Here is a 16511-nt window from a genome sequence, read left to right on the forward strand (position 1 = left end):
GGAGAGAACATGCAGGATGTAGAAGGCTTTCAGAGTACAAAGGGAAATTAAATGGGAACCTCTTTAAGAGCAGCCCTGAGCTCCCCTGTCTCCAGGGAGCAGGGCAGGTTACATTTTGGAGCCTGCTCCTGACACACAGTTTCAAACGAGCCCATAAACAAATCCCAATTTGGGGTTAAAACCCAGACTCCATTTTAAACTGAGGATCAATGCCCAGCTACATTGTCATTAGACTATATTGGACCAGCGTGGGCTGTGTGGCTGCCAAAAACGCCGAAACTGTTCTTAAATAACCATCCTGAGCACCAAAAAGACTCGTACATCTGGCATCCATTTGATTTTCTTTTTTCCTACCTAACTTCTGCAGACGTATTTCCTGCGCTGAGAACGTGGTAGTTTTTACGCCTAGAAAATCACACCTCCTTTAAGGCCTTAATGATTTTACGTGCAGCGAATGCTACTGCGAATTCCAGCATTACTCTGCCCCATATCCCCACCTCTGGGTTTCCTGAGAGACCATAGGTGAGTTTTGCTCGGAATTTCGGCCGCTTCGCTGAAAATAATTGTCCTCCGAAGAGGGAAGGGCAGCTACAGAATACTTTCCACTTCGCAGTTTCACAGAAGCTTTTTTGGCTTGGGGAGCCCAAGGGGGCAAGTCCCAACAGGTCTGAGGTAATTCTGGTGTGACTCTCATCGCACTGGCTGCCCACAGAGCTAAATGCCCTGGGTGCCTGATCAGCCCACGAGAAGGATTACATGGTGTGGCTGCAAGGCTGCAATCCAGAGCAGTCCTGCATCTTCCTCTTGCACCTCAGAGCCTCTGTGGGAGCATCCCAGCCTCCGGAGCTCTGCTCGGTTTTGCCACGGCAGCTGTGATAATCCCGACCAGGACGTGCACAATGGAACAGCTCTGGTGTGAAAGACGGAAAGCTCAGCCTCGTGTTTGGTAGAAACACACATGGATATAAATATATATAATATAGGCGAGCTGGGGGCTTTCCTCCTGCATCAAACCAAGGGGCACAGGCTAAAGGCTGTTCCTGCCCCCACACTTGTCTCTCCACAATAAAGACCTGTTGGAGCAGGGTCAGAGGAGGCCGTGGAGATGCTCCGAGGGCTGGAGAACCTCTGCTCTGGAGACCAGGCTGGGAGAGCTGGGGGTGTTCACCTGGAGAAGAGAAGGCTCCAGGGAGACTTGAGAGCCCCTTCCAGGGCCTAAAAGGGCTCCAGGAGAGCTGGAGAGGCACTGGGGACAAGGGATGGAGGGACAGGACAAGGGGGAATGGCTTTAAGCTGCAAAAGGGGAGATTTAGGATGGATATTAGGAAGGAATTGTTGTCTGTAAGGGTGGTGAGGCCCTGGCACAGGTTGCCGAGAGAAGCTGTAGCTGCCCCCGGATGCCTGGAAGTGTCCAAGGCCAGGCTGGACGGGGCTTGGAGCCACCTGGGAATGGTGGAAAGTGTCCCTGCCCATGGCAGGGGGCGTTGGAGGCGGATGATCTTTATACGATCCCTTCCAACTCAAACCATCCTGTCACCGCTCCACGGGCTCCGGACGTGGCGGCGGCACCGGGGCCGCGGGAGGCGAGGGGGGGGAGCAGCGCCCGGTAACAGCCCCGGGGCAGCGGTTCCCCCTCCCGCGGGGCCGGGCGGGGAGGGGAAGGGCAGGAAAGGGAAGGGAGCGGGAGGGGAGCGGGGCCGGCCGTGGCCGCGCCGGGGCGCTGCGGCGGCGCTGCGGGCCCGTCCCGTCCCGACCCGAGCGGACCCGGCGCGGCTCGGCCGCGGAAGGAGAACGCGAAGGAGGAGGAAAAGGAGGAGGGAAAAGCAGAAGGAGGCGGCCGCTCTGCCTCCCTCCCTCCTTCCCTCCCTCCCTCCCTCTCCGGCGGGACAAAGGGCTGCGGCTCGCAGGTAGGAGCCGGCCCGGCCTGGCCGCCCTGGCGGACGGGCCGCAGCCGCCGCGGCCCCGGCCCCGCACCGCCCCGGCCCCGCACCGCCCCGCCGAGCCCGCCCGGCCCCGCTCCCCGCCCGCCCCGGCGCTTCCTGCTTGGCCCCGGGGAGCCCCGGGAGCCGCGGAGGGCGCGGCCGCCCGCCCGCCTTTGTCTCGGCCGGGCCGGGCCGGGCCCCCCCTGACCCCCCTCCCCGCCGCAGGAGCCATGGGCCGGTAGGAGCATCCCGGAGGGACGCGGCGCTGGACATGGAGCCGGCGGCGCGGGCGAGCGGGGACATCCTGAGGCGGAACCCGCAGCAGGACTACGAGCTGATCCAGCGGGTCGGGAGCGGCACCTACGGCGACGTGTACAAGGTGAGCGGCGGGGGGGCCGCCCCTGGCACAGCCCGGGGGCTCCCAGTTGTCTTTAAAAGGATTGGACGTGAGGGCACAGGTTTCCCGGAGAAGCCGTGGCTGCCCCATCCCTCGAAATGTCCAAGGCCAGGTTGGACGGGGCTTGGAGTGACCTGTTCTAGTGGAAGGTGTCCCTGCCCATGGCCGGGGGTGGAATGCCATGATCCTTAAGGTCCCTTCCAACGCAAACCATCCTGGGATTCTGCGATTTGCGCTCGAGGCTTGACTTGGTGAATGTTGCAGGTGATCTTTTCCACGTTACTGCCGGAGGAGGTAGAGGATATCTGCTGCCCGTACCTGTTTTCCAGAACGCATCCAGCTAAAGCACCTGATTAAAAGGGTGCAAGTTTATCCCCGAGGTTAATAATAGCCCGCGAAAGGCAGAAGCAGATTAAAGCTCTTTAGAAGCTGGAACGGAGTTCCAGCACGAGGTAGAGTTAGTGCAGCACGCCAAGTAGATGCTCTTGAAATGGTGCGTGTGAAAGGTGTCCCTGTCCACGACAGGGGGGTGGAACTGGGTGATCTTTAAGGTCCCTTCCAACCCAAACCATTCTGTGATTCCGTGAATCTATGTTGCCAGAACCACAGCTATGGGGGACAGGAGGTGTAGGACCGGTGTGTTGCTCTCACACGAGCCCCTTCTCCATCCATCAGGGACCTTCTCCATCCATCAGGGACCTTCCCCATCCATCAGGGACATTCCCCATTCATCAGGGACATTCCCCATCCATCAGGGACGTTCCTCACTCGTCGCAGATGCTCGGTTGCTTTTAGGGCTGGGTGGCTTTTAAAGAAAGCCTTGAATCTTCCAGCCTGCCTTTGGCAACCCGCATGTTCAGCTGCATGGGAAGGGAGGCTGTGTGATGTTTTCCTTTGTAGTGCTTGTTGAGTGTGTTTAAAATAGACCTGACACAGCCAAGCGTGCAAGGAAAGGTGTGTTCCTGTGCCACATGAAAGGCAGCGGTAATTGCTCGTGCTGGGGGAGGGATCTTTGCTAATGTTCAAATTGAAGTTTTATAGATGGATCCCGTTCCCACCACCCCTTTGAAATGGTTACTTATGACCTCGGGGAGTTATTTTTAAAAGTTTTCACGGTGCATATTTACCTTCCTCTTTTATTTTTTTTTTTTTCCTCCTACGGTGCTGTGCCCAGATCAGTCAGCTTCTTTCCCGAGGAATTCCAGCGCTAAATCCTTTAAAAAGAACATTTCAGCTGTCGTAAACCTGGAACTCAGCAATACCTTGAGCTGCTTTGTTTGTGTGTGTGCCTGCGTAGTACAGGGCAGCATGACAAGAAACAACCAGGCAGCACGACAAGAAATAACTAGTTGTGTTGCAGGGAAGTATTTTTTTTTGTGTCATCTCTTCGTGGAAAAAGAAATATTCTGCTTCTCATTATCCTGGTAATTAGTGGAGAGCTGTGCTGACATGTCATCCAGCTTCCGGTTCCGGAGCTGGTTTGAATTCATGGCTCTGCTCTGTGCCATGTAAACATATCCCCTTTAAACAAAAAAAAAAAAAACAAAAAACACCCCACAACCCTCTTCCCCCTCCCCCTTCCATTCTTTGGGTTATGAAAAATGTGCCTTTTACTCCTGAAACGGTTTCAGATAAGGAATAAACCCAAACCTGCAGCCTGGCAAGTTTAAATCCAGTTTTTTGGCAGTCGTTTTAGACGTTGTTATGAGCCTGAAAGAAGTATAAAGTTAATGAGTTTAAAGTAGTTTGAGAGGCCACATTTGTTTCTAGGTCATTGGTTTGCTCTTTGTTTTTGTAAAGCCCTGCAACAGGGAGGAACTGTATCAAGGGAATACTGAATCAGATGGCACTGCCTCTGATGACAAATATGCACACCAAACTTATTTTTTAAAGTCATTGATGTTATGATAATTTTTAAAAGGAAGGTAAACCTTTTTTTTTCTTGAAAGGACTTAACGTGTAAACACTGTACTTTTATTTTCCTTAGTCCCTGGTAAGTCTCAGTGCAGATGGCACAATCTTGTGCTCGCTGAGTGCTGTCAGTAGTGTTTACAAAATGCATTTATTAGCGACTCTCCGACTGTTTTTATGTTGCAGAGCTCGGGGAAGGTTTGCTAGAGAGTGCTCTTAAATTAACATGGAATTTTCCCCTCACTTCTTCAAGTGGTTTCTCTGCTCCTTCGCTAATAATGAGTCACCAGCGTCTCCAGCACAGTTGTTTTTGGGATGTCTGAGCCGGGCAGCCTCCGACTGTGGGACATCTGCCTCTTCCCCAGATGCTTTCTGGTGGTGGTGGTTCATGCTTCAAATTCTTCTTGGGGCATTTGGTAGCTTTTAGAGTAACTGGCTCTTTTTTGGATGGTGAAGGCGGAGGTTAAGCAAATATTTCTCTTCGCTATTAAGTTACAGAAGAATATTTAAGGCTTTTCTAAAATTTTCCTGCCCACTTTGCTTTTCATTACTGCCATGAAAGCTTAAAACTGAGCTGTGTTTTCTTGCTGTTTGTGGGTTTTATTTCTCTTGTCTGTCACAGGGCACACAATGGTTGATTGTAGGATTGCTGGTAAGTGCTGGATTGTTGATGTTGTTTTAATATTTATCTTTTTTTTTCCCCCAAAATGCGTTTCAGGCTGGGGGAGAAACCATCTGTAAACGAACTCTTCTTGTCTATTCACAGCATGTGTAAATAGATCCAAGTTTGGGTCTAGCAGTCTTGGAAGTGATTTCCATTGAAATCCTAATGTGTTAGTTATCTGTGGTGGGAAAACTTTTTTCCTTTTTAATAGAGGATATTATTATTAAGCCAATTATGATCCATTGGAATAATTTATCTCTCAAAGCATCATGCCAAGCTCTCTTAAATTACTGGCTTTGGAAAGAGGTTCTGATAAGGAAGATTAGGAACTCACTAGAACTTGATAATATGCTGACAGTGTATTTTTTTCCCCACTCTCTCAAATTTAATCTGGCTTTTCTGTTTGCCTACCTTAGTCATAAACATATAAATCCCAAACCAGCATTTAAAAATGGCATGAAATTTGCTCATGCATCTGTTTCATGCTGAAAGAGATGCTCTGTGTGTGTGTGTGTGTGGTTAATGCAGAAACATCCAGCTGACGGGTGTCTTGGAGCAGAAAATTAGACGAGAGGCCAGAAACTGTAAATGGAATTTAATCTTCAGCACTAGGAAGTGGCTGGTCAGATCCCATCCCAGGTAAACTCCCACGGTGTGGTTGGATGTTTCCCTGGATGGGTTTTCACACCAGCGTGACCTGTCAGTGAACCTGCAGCTTTTCAGTAGGGCCTTGTGGTCTTAATTTGTGCGAGGCTGGTTTGATAACAGGGTCACATCAGGAGCTGTGTAAACACGGGTGTCTGCAGTCCACGATGTTTTCTGGAAGCACTTGGAATAGCACAAGACTGGCCTGTTTTGGTCAGCTGTTGGAATTTGGTTGCATCAGAACATCGAGGTTTTGTGTAGCTGTGGAAGTTGGTGTCCTGAAGGGAGCTGGAAAATAAGAGCTGTGTTAGGGGGATAATTTACTGGAGCTGATCCTTCCTGAGATTTCCTTCGTGGGCTTTTTGTCTGAGTATTTTTGAATGACTCTGAATAGGTTTGCTGGTGAGATTTAGGAAAATGTCCAAGGCCAGGTTGCCTGGGGCTTGGAGCAACCTGGTCTGGTGGAAGGTGTCCTTGCCCATGGCAAAGGGTTGGAATAAGACGGGATTTAAGGTCCCTTCCAACCCAAACCATTCCCGGGGCTTGGCTTTTCGTGGTTTTTCATGCAAGTGCCCCAAACAGAGTTTTTAACTAACCCTTGGTTTTGCAGAAGGGGAACAAAAGGGTGGTTGATGGAAGGGCCTTGTGGAAGGCCCTTGTTTGGCAGCTGAGCTGGGAGCTCGTGGATGTGCTCAGCCCAGCACCCTCCGCACGCCGCTCCCGCGGGATGAATAGCTGGACGTCTGTCCTCCCAGGGAGATCAAACATGACCTTGTGCAGCCATTCCAAAGCTGGCTTGTTTTGGGTTTTCCAGGCAGGATTGGGAGCAGTAGCTTTCTTTAAAAGGAAGCACAGGGGACGAGGAATGTACCAAATTAATGGCAGAACCTGCCTGTAAACACCAGACGGATTTTTATTGAGCATCGTGGAAATTTCATTCCTTCTTGAGTCACCTGCTCAGTCTCTCTTGTATTGGGATTGTTATTATTATTTTTTAATCTCCTGCACTAGATAAAGGCATTAACTTAGAAGAAACCTGCACTGGTTTGCCACTGATCACTGCTGCAAAGAAATAGTGAGCAGTGAAATTGGATTGTGGCACACACAGACTCTTCTGCTAAATGCAATTTAAAACAACAAAACCCACTTATTTTATTTTGTTGGTTTTGTTTGTTTTTTTTTTTCCTAAAGTTGCCATTAAAATGGGGCTGTGTTCAGTTTGAGTCAGGTTTTGGCTCTGCTTGTGTGGTCACTGCCTTATTCTCAGAGCTCTGGAGTATAGTTCCTGATGCAGCCAAAGGCTGTTTGGAGCCTGTATTTGATATCTAGAAAATAATCCTTAATGTCATTCTAATTTCACAGATTGTGAGAACTTATCAGTTAAAGCATTTTACTACTTAAAATCAGTGGGTTAAGAATGGAGTATTGAGGGTTTTTTTGATGTCTTTTGATACCAGAGTAGTTATGGCTGAGACAGTTTTTAATCACATATTTTCAACTTTCTACAAATTGTTTTGGCAGCTGCCAACCAACTGGATTGGCCAGCCCTGACTCAGCACTTCTGTCCCTGGTGAATATGAGTTGCTGCCACAGATAAATGACCGTAAAGCATCTGTCACATTGGGGGATTCCACTCTTCCTCTGCACATCAAAGCCTTCTGGCTGCAGTGTTTGCTGTAGCCATGCCTGAACTGTGTGTACACTTTTTTTTTTCCCATGAGGAGGGTGTTTGGGATGGCATGGAACCAGCGCTGTTGAGTTTCTTCTTGTTCCTGTGGAGTTCCTCTCCTGGGAAATGACAGGCTTGTCTTTTAGGATTAAGTCAGCAGGATTTGTATTTTGAGAACTAAGATGCTCAGTGGCTTATTGACAAGTCTCTGTTAGGATATTCAGGAGTGGAATGGGAAACCCTTGCTTTTCCATTTGTGGTATTTGTAACTTCTTCTTATTAAGCGTTTGGTGTTTGTCGTGGAACGTTCAAAGCAGTTTGGCTTTGAATGTTACCCCCTGTCGTTCTTGTTCCTCTTTATCAGGAACTGCAGTGAGAGGACAAGCGGTAATGGGTTCAAACTGAAAAAGGGAAAGTTAGGTTAGATGTTGGGAAGGAATTCTCAGCTGGGAGGGTGGGGAGGCCCTGGCACAGGTTCCCCAGAGAAGGTGTGGCTGCCCCTGGATCCCTGGAAGTGTCCAAGGCCAGGTTGGATGGGGCTTGGAGCAACCTGGGATAGTGGAAGGTGTCCCTGCCCATGGCAGGGACTGGAATGAGCTGGGCTTTAAGATCCCTTCCAACCCAAGCCGTTCTGGGATTCCATGTTTTCTGTTAATGGTAGGTTATGTGGTGGGAGTAGTGTTTATCCCCATGGCTATTTCTTCCTGTCTCTTACTCTGAAGAGCAGGTAGTCTCCAAAATCTCAAAAATAAGGTCTGATTTCTTTTCAACTTGAGAAGAAAGTGAATAGTGCAGTTCATGCCTCCCCTTTGAAACGCAGACCACCCCCACCCCCCAACAGCAGAGGAGATCTCCAGGAAGGAAGAACAAAGATCAGGACACCGGGATCTACTTCACCTCCGTCTCCGGAAGATGCAGTGGTCATTCTCATTACCAGCATTTCTGGATAACCTTGAAAGCCTCCGGGATTTATGGGATGAGGTGTCTGAGCGAGTCCCAGTTCTGTCAGCAGAGGAGCGTGGTAGGAGCACAGGGATCATCCCTGTCAGAGGGAGCAGCTCTTCCTGTCAGCGAGGCCGTGCCGGGGTTTGGCAGCACGTTCCGCTGACACCAGCAACTGTCCGGCCGCGCTCCAGCTGGAAAAACAACCTTCCCTGCCACCTTCGGTTGTGTTTGGCACCTGGCTGCTTGGATGCAGCTGGGAATGATGAGGAGAGGCAGCATCAACCCAAGGTGCTTCCCGTTCAGAATTATGCAAAATGGGTAAATCTCCATATTCATGAAGTTGTTCTTCAGCTCAAGGCAGCCCTGATCCGCGTGTTTGAGATTGACAGGACTTTTCACAGGGACGTGGAGTGACAGGATGAGGGGGAATAGCTTCACACTGGCAGGGTTAGACTGGAGATTAGGAATAAATTCTTGGCTGGGAGGGTGGGGAGGCCCTGGCACAGGTTGTCCAGAGAAGCTGTGGCTGCCCCTGGATCCCTGGAAGTGTCCAAGGCCAGGTTGGAAGGAGCTTGGAGCAACCTGGGCTAGTGGGAGGTGTCCCTGCCCATGGCAGGGGGTGGAATGACACGATCCTTAAAGTCCTTTCCAACGCAACCCATACTGGGATTCTGTGACTTCCTCACACTTTGTCATGTGTTAGAATTTTGCATTTTAAATTTTTTAAACAAGTTAGAATAGTTCTTTCCCGATTTTTTTTTTAAGGATTCCTAGTAATTAGAGCACTCAGCAGGGTTTGGTGGATGCAGCAGCCTTTGATTTGTGGTTTATGGCAATTTCGGTGTTCCTGAGTGCATTCTGGATGTCCAGTAAAAAAATTGCATCCAGAGGCTGGATAAACTCTCCTTTCCTAGATAGTTTTGACAAGAGTTTCTGAGTTTGGTACAGAGAGATTTCTGTTCTGCTCTTCAGCTTTCTAAATTCCTTCACCCAAGTGTTAGAGTAATTCATTTTATCCAGCACAGTGGATTGTGTCCACAAAGACCTCCTCAGCTGCTGCAAGAGCTACAACTGACCTTCTTCCATGATGGATGGATGGAAAACACTGCTGAGAAGCTGCAGCTTGACCGTGTCTCTGGAGCTTTTTGGTGAAAGAGCACATGGGAGGGTGAGGAAAGGAATGGCTTTCAGGCTTCTCCTTCATTTGGGATTGGAGCTCAGGGGTCAATCTGCTTTGTGGGTGGTGTTTCCATCCTGCTCCTGTGAAATCCCAAGGAAAGGGATTCAAGAGGGTACTTGCTTATATAGAATCATAAAATGGTTTGGGTTGGAAAGGGCTTGGAAGATCATCCAGTTCCACCCCCAGCCGTGGGAAGGGACACGTTCCACTAGCCCAGGTTGCTCCAAGCCCTGTCCAACCTGGCCTTGGACACTTCCAGGGATGAGGCAGCCACAGCTTCTCTGGGCAGAAAGATCAGGGAAGTGGAGGAGCTTTAGGGGAAGGTTCAACATCTTATCTCTGAGTCAGGGAACAGGAGCCAGGATGGCACATTCCTCTCTGCTGTGTCAAGAGTCAGTTGAATTATGGATCTGGTGGATTAAACATCACAGATCTCTCAAAATTGCTCACTTTTGAGACTGAATAACACTAAGATAGAGTTTGAGCAGACACTGGTCAGTACATTGGGAACAGGCAGGAAAAAAATCTGACATTTTGTGCAACAGAGGGAGAGTAAGAAGAGCTGAGTTTTTTGCTCCAAAGCCTTTACTTCTTCCAGCATTTTTTCCTGGTCTGTTGTCCTGTGTGTTGCCTCTGTGTTTCTGCTGACCTCTCTGCTCCTGAAGATAGTGAAAAGATTGTGCAAGATGCAGTCAGGGATATCCTCAAAGTACCCCAGTCCTGGTGTCCAGAACTGCTGTGTGTACTGATCCTTCAAAGTGGCATCTTTAATGCCGGGTTTGGTATCTTGGCATGTTGGAATTACTCTCCTCCCAAGTCTTCTTCACAAATGTAGTGTCTGGGAGGTTCATGTTTTCACAGAGATGAGGAAGGTTTGGGTGGCGAAAGAATGACTGAAAAAAGCTGAATGAACCTTATTTTCAGCTTAGTGTGAAAAGCTGGATTTGCATCCTGCTAAAATGGGAATTTTGAGGCACTCCAGAAAGCCAGGTACTGTTGCTCTTCAGAGTGAAGAGGTCAGTGCAGGGGGGACATTGTTATCTTATTGATAAGAAATCGTTCCTGAGGTACTTTTTGAGTAGCTTTGTCCTGTGCAGCATTAAAGGCATCATTTCTTATATTTGAGGGCATGGTCCACCCCAAAAAGCTGTATTTGTGTTCTGTTCTCAGCTGTGTGGATGATTCTTTGCTGACCATGGCTGTTGAAGCTGATCTTATTGTAAGCACCACAGAACTGTGTTATATTTGCCTTAACTCCCTGTTTAATGTACAGACATACAGGATCACAGCTGAATTACAACCATTAGACTCCCAAAGACGTTTGGGGGGATTTAGTCATTAATCCCAAGGGAAGATAAGTGGCAAAGTCTTGCACAGGCACAAGGATGTAAACGGGGTAAAAAGAATAAAGGTGGGGCCGTACCATCTTTTACAGATGTATTTTGTCTTGATCAAACTGAAGTAATTAAAATCTGACAGGAAGTGAGTGCTCCTTGCTCTCCAGTGATGAACAGCTTCAGCTCTTTGTGTTTTATTTATGAGGGGTTGGAAAACAGCAGCAGCTGGAATTTTTTGAAGCATTTGGTGTGCAGGGGGGAAAGGGGGAGTGTTTGATGTATCCCTTGCAGGTATTCCCAGCCCAGACTCCGGACCTCTGACAGTCCCCAGGATGAGCAGTTTCTGATAAAACCATTTTGTTTTGTCAGGCATGTCTGGGATTAAATTTAAACCGCTGTGTGAGCTCTGCTCCTTGATTAATTGAGAAGAGCCAGGACTAACTTTTGTATTAACACAGTGCCTTTTAAAGTTTGCCAAACAGTTCCTGTCCAGAGTCTGTTTTTAAGTTTGGCTCACGGTATCCAATGGGACAGAGGGATTTCTGAGGGTGGGTAGGGAGATCTTGGGAATGTTTTACGAGCTGCCATCTCTTCGGATCTGACTGAGCGCCTGCTCAGGGCACATGAACATAAATTTTCCCTTTTTCTCGTTCTGTGGGTGTTGAGTTTTGTGTAAATCCTGCAGTGGGAAGTCTGGAGTACGGACTGACTGTGCTGGCTGCAGCTCCTGATGGGATGGAGGAGGAGGACAGGCAGGCTGTGGCTTTGCTAGAGGAAGGCATGATTTGAAATTGCTCATCCCTGGAAGTGTCCAAGGCCAGGTTGGATGGGGCTTGGAGCAACCTGGGCTAGTGGAAGGTGTCCCTGCCCATGGCAGGGACTGGAATGAGCTGGGCTTTAAGATCCCTTCCAACCCAAACCATTCCGTGATTCTCTGAGTAACTTTCCCTGTGTGCTTTGTTTTGCTTCCTAGAGCAGAGCTGAGGGATAGTTTTGGGAGCAGGGAAGCAGCCAGGCTGTGCAGAGTCCCCACCACGATTTCCTCTGGCTTTCTCCAACACATTCCTTCGTGGTGTCTGGCTCAGGAAGGCTGGTCCATGGAAAATGCACACAGCTGCTGCAGGGAGAGGATTACATTTGCTGGAGATGGGATCTGTGGGCTTGCAGGCTGAGCAGCTTCCTGGGATGGAGGGACATGCCGTCAAAATTCCCCAGGGATCAAGCAAAGGCGAGTTTGAAAACGTTTGGGGACAAATAGGAATAAGGCAAGGTGAAAAATGCCCCTAAGTATATTGAAATTTTAAAATATTTCCTTAAAGTTCCAGTTAAATCATCAGGCCTAATTTACTGCAATATTCTAATTATGTAATGGTGCACAGTATTTGAGCAGTGTGGTTTTGGTTCATTTTTGAAAGAAAACTGAACCAGTAAAGTGAGGAAGTGCCTGGCCAAGTGCTCGAAATCAGGTGACTGAAGTGAAACTGGTGCTTGATAACTGGAGGGTTAAAGTGTAGAAAAAGATTCTCGTTTTTATAAGTGACATCAAAAAAAGAGTCTTGTTTTCAAGTGACGTCGTTTAAACGAGTTAAGCAGTCCAAACCTGAGAAAAAAACATTTTAAAAATTAAAAAGGAAAAAATCAAAACATTTTCTCCCCTCCATTCTGGCTAAAAATAAAGTGTGAGAGGATAAGAGAGCTGAAAATCGTGCAAGTTATCATCTGTAGTGAAGTGGCAGCATATTTCCTCTTTACTTAACCAGTGTAAGTGCAACACATATTTTATCTCTAACCTTTCTCATGTACTAGCACATTGAGAACTTCTATTTTTCCTCATCAAAAAAAAAACCTCCTGAAATGTCAATTCTGTTTATTCCAACGGAATTGCTGGGCTGGGATTTTGAGTTTTTCCACTGCGTTAGAAATATTACTGATTGCTATTTCATCACCTTAAAATTCAGATTGTAAGTCAGTGTTGGGTTTTATTCCAGTAGAAACAGCTGTCCCAGTGTGAGAAAGGAGCTTCATCTCTTACCCATTTCCCACCCCAAGAAGGTGACAATTGATCCAGGACAGATGCAAACCAAAGCTTAATTGCAGAGCAGAAAAAGAATTCTCCCAGCTCCTATTTTTAATTAATTTTCCTTTAACTTCTTTGATTACACAGCTGCTTTTTTATTATTATTATTATTATTCATTCTTTCAGTTCTGGTTGCTGTTTTATTTAACAATAACAACAACAACAAAGAGCAAAACCACCCAGCCCTATTTTGTTTATCAAGACAACTTCAGGGCTCATTCCTTTGAATTTTGTCACTGTGAGTTCATCTCTGAGGACCTGAAATTTTTAGGGGGTGATCACTGAACAGCTTGGTTGGAGGGAGATTTTTCTGCTTAAATCTATGTTTTTCACCTGCACCTCTCTAGGTTCTATCAGATAAATTAGGATAAGGAAAAGGGGTCAATATGGATTTGTACCTTGGGTTTGAAAGGCTGCTGCAATCTCAGAATTCCACTTTTTTCCTCTTTAAAATACCTGTGGTGGTTCCTCAGTTTTGCCTTTCTGAGGAGACACATTTATTGTGTGTTATCTAATGGTTATAAAGTAGTTAAAATTTTCCTTTTCTTTGCTAAAGATGTAAATGATGGTCTTAAATTCTTTAGTTTTTAATTAAAATAACCCAAAACAAATCCACTGCCTTTTCCTTCAGAAACTTTTTTTCTCCCTGCCTGGAAAGCCAGATTATTTTATTTTGTCAGCGGAAAGAAGAGACACAGATATTTTCTTTCAAATATTTTGGTTGTCACATCTCTTAGTTCTTTCATCTCTAAGGAATAAATAAATTACCCTGCAGCTGATAAAATACACAATCTTTTAATGTTGCTTGTATGTGTTCTCCATAATACTGGGGGTTTTTTTCCTGTGTCATGGTCTATGCATTTCATACAAAAAAATTGTTTTATACTTACTCTCCCTATCTTCTGGTGAATAAACCCTTTTAAAATCCATCTTGGTTTGTAGCTTAATGTATTTGAAGGTATATTTTCTTTTTTTTTTTTTTTTTCTATTTCCCCTGTTTTATACTCTGGCCAGTAAAGCTGTTGGGCATCTGCTCCAATTTAAGTATATCAACCACTTCATGGGCCTTCTTTGATTTTCATGATCCTATGTTCAAAAATGTCTATTATACCCCAGGAAAGTGAGCTATTTCTAGGAGCTTTCCAAACCCATCTAATGCACGTGGCTGTAGCTTGAAAAGATTCTTTTCTGGTTTAGTTTTTGCTGCAGCTGGGTCAAAATTGGGACTTTTTTAGATTCCCCCCCCCCCCATGTGGTATTTGTTTGTATCTTCTGTGCTGCATTAGTTGCTAAATAGTACTTTTGTGGTCAGGGTCTGTTTCTAGCTTTAGCTTTTCAGTTCTAAAAGAATGATGCCAAATATTTTTCAAAGGATTGTCTGCCAAGACAATTTCATAGGAGAAAACCAACCTCTGCTTGGAAGCACAGAGCTGACTTCTCTTGTTCTTTTTTCCCCCCCAAAATAAATGTTAAGATATGCATTTATCTTTGCTTTATTATCATTATCCTCACGGCCATAGGTCTTTGCCTTAATAATTATTGCTAGGAATGAGAATTAAGTGTTTTAGTGGCTGCTGAGACCTGCAAAGCCACTTTGCTTGTACAAATCCTTCCCTTGGTTTTCTGGAGAATAAAAGGAGTTGGCCCAGCGTCATTAATGAGCTGTTAATCCCTTATTGCTTGAGTTAATTGGCCTTGAGTAAGAAAGTGTTTGAAGTCTGTGAGTGAAAGGTGGGTTCCCCTCCTCCCAGTTTTCCCTGCAAGAGATAAACTATCTAAATTTCACCAACTGCCAGTAAAAGTAAATAACATTTAAACCTTATTTGCATTATAGCTGTGGTCAGGGGTGCCATTCATGGATCTGGGATTTAATGTGGAATTCATTTAACCCCTTGGTGCTTCTGTGCATTCTGGGTTCTGTTCTTCAGCGAGGGGAAAATGGAAGTGCTGGATATGTGGAAATAGGGAGCGACAGCTGGGAATTCTGCCTCCTGCTTTGTCCTGCTGTGTGTTCTGGAGGTCGAGGAGTGGCATTGTCCGTGTGGAAAGCACCCACAAAGTCAATATTTGTCCTCGTGCAATATTCAGCTGGGAGGTCCAGAGCGATGGCTCTCATGTGAATGCCACTGCAGGATAAACTGGAAAATAAAATTAGCAGGTAAATTCATCTTTTTAAAATTTATTTTTGGCTTCTCCCCAAAAGTAGTGGTGTGCTGATGTTTGTAACAGATGATTCTGTTTTAGTATCTTGAATCTATCATGGCTCTGTTGGGGAAATGGTTTCTGAAAGCCTCTGTGCCCTCCACTATAAAGGAGCCTGGTACTGCTCTCCATCTCCAGAAATCCAGCTGGGAGATTGTGGGGTGAACAATTGCCTCTGGATCATTCTGCTGCTTAAAAGAGAAGCAGCCCTGAAAATCAGAAATGGTATTTAGGTATCTTTTTCCAGCAGCAAAGAGTAACCAGACATCGGATTCGTAGGTGAGCTGTCCTGGCACACCTTGGGAGAGGAGTGGGAGGGAGAGATGGAGCACCTCTCCCATGAGGAAAGGCTGAGGGGATTGGGATTGTTCAGCCTGGAAAAAAGAAGCTTCAGTATGACCTGACTGTGGCCTTCCAGAGCCTGAAGGGAGCTACAAGAAAGATGGAGAGAGACTATTTCCAAGGGCCTGGAGTGACAGGATAAGGGGGAATGGCTTCCCAGTGCCAGAGGGCAGGGTTAGATGGGATGGTGGGAAGGAGTTCTTGGCTGTGAGGGTGGGGAGGCCCTGGCACAGGTTGCCCAGAGAAGCTGTGTCTGCCTCTGGATCCCTGAAAGTGTCCAAGGCCAGGTTGGAGCATCCCGGTCTAGTGGAAGGTGTCCCTGCCCATGGCAGGAGTGGAACAAGATGAACTTTGAGGTCCCTTCCCACCCAAACCGTTCTGGGATTCTGTGACAGGTCTGGCACAAACCTCACCCTATCCAGTAAAATTTGCATTAACATTTGCCAGAGATGTCCCTTTTTTTTTTTTTTTTTAAGCTTTCCTCTTTTGTTCCATCTTCTACATTTTAATCCATCCATAGACCATCACAGGTAAAGGAGAAGAATATGTTCAGCATCTGTTACAGAGATGCTCCCAGCACTGAGCAGGAAGGACTGTAGGTTTTCCTGTAGGTTTCCTTAGGATGGGGCTGTGGGGAATTTTGGCTTGGTTTTGCTTGTTTTATCTGATATAAAAGAGGAGGTAAACCCCCAAACCTAGAACTGCATCTATATGGGTTTGGCCTCATGCAGGAGGTAGGATCCATGGATTCTTTTCCATTCCCATGAATCTTCTGAGGGTCCTTTTGTGATTTGCTGCCTGGTAGCGGGAGAGGAACCAGCACAGTCCCTACTCAGTACAAAACTGGAAAGCAGTAGTGGGAACTACTGTTTTTGGCTGGAGCACAGGCAGAGGAGCTCTGCAGTCACACTGGGGCTTGTACAGGTGATTGCCCTACTTGACACCAAGGTTTGGGTCTGCTCTGAGCAAGGTTTGGCTCTGACCTCTCTGCTTGGGTTAATCTTTACTTGCAAATTTTCATGGAATTTTTTTCTCACAGTTTTCAGAGACTTTTGTTTCTTTTACAAAAATACTTTCCTAACGTACAGGACCTCAAAAGGCTGCGATGTCCTCATGTGAAGGATGGCAATTTTAGGCTCACACAATGCAGATTAGCTGTTGCTATTAGTTTGGGTTTTCTGAGTAGTTTTCTGGCTACATACTGACATTTTAAAACTCAG

General features: G+C 46.8%; 2 protein-coding genes across 3 annotated transcripts in view; both read left to right on the forward strand.

Annotated features, from left to right (window-relative positions):
* Positions 1-16511, forward strand: part of LOC116788859 (maestro heat-like repeat-containing protein family member 6) — a 946858-nt gene that overhangs the window by 738954 nt on the left and 191393 nt on the right. The window lies entirely within an intron of this gene.
* MAP4K5 (mitogen-activated protein kinase kinase kinase kinase 5) overlaps positions 1735-16511 on the forward strand; it is a 57751-nt gene continuing 42974 nt past the window's right edge. Inside the window, exons 1-2 of one of the 2 annotated variants that reach the window (XM_032692043.1) lie at positions 1735-1907; positions 2148-2301. In XM_032692043.1, coding sequence (XP_032547934.1) covers positions 2194-2301 — 108 coding nt within the window. In that variant the 5' untranslated portion in view covers positions 1735-1907; positions 2148-2193. The remainder of the gene's footprint in view (positions 1908-2147; positions 2302-16511) is intronic. The other variant, XM_032692044.1, reaches the window with a different exon arrangement.

This window comes from Chiroxiphia lanceolata, chromosome 6 (genome assembly GCF_009829145.1).
Source record: "Chiroxiphia lanceolata isolate bChiLan1 chromosome 6, bChiLan1.pri, whole genome shotgun sequence".
Taxonomy (NCBI): Eukaryota; Metazoa; Chordata; class Aves; order Passeriformes; family Pipridae; genus Chiroxiphia; species Chiroxiphia lanceolata.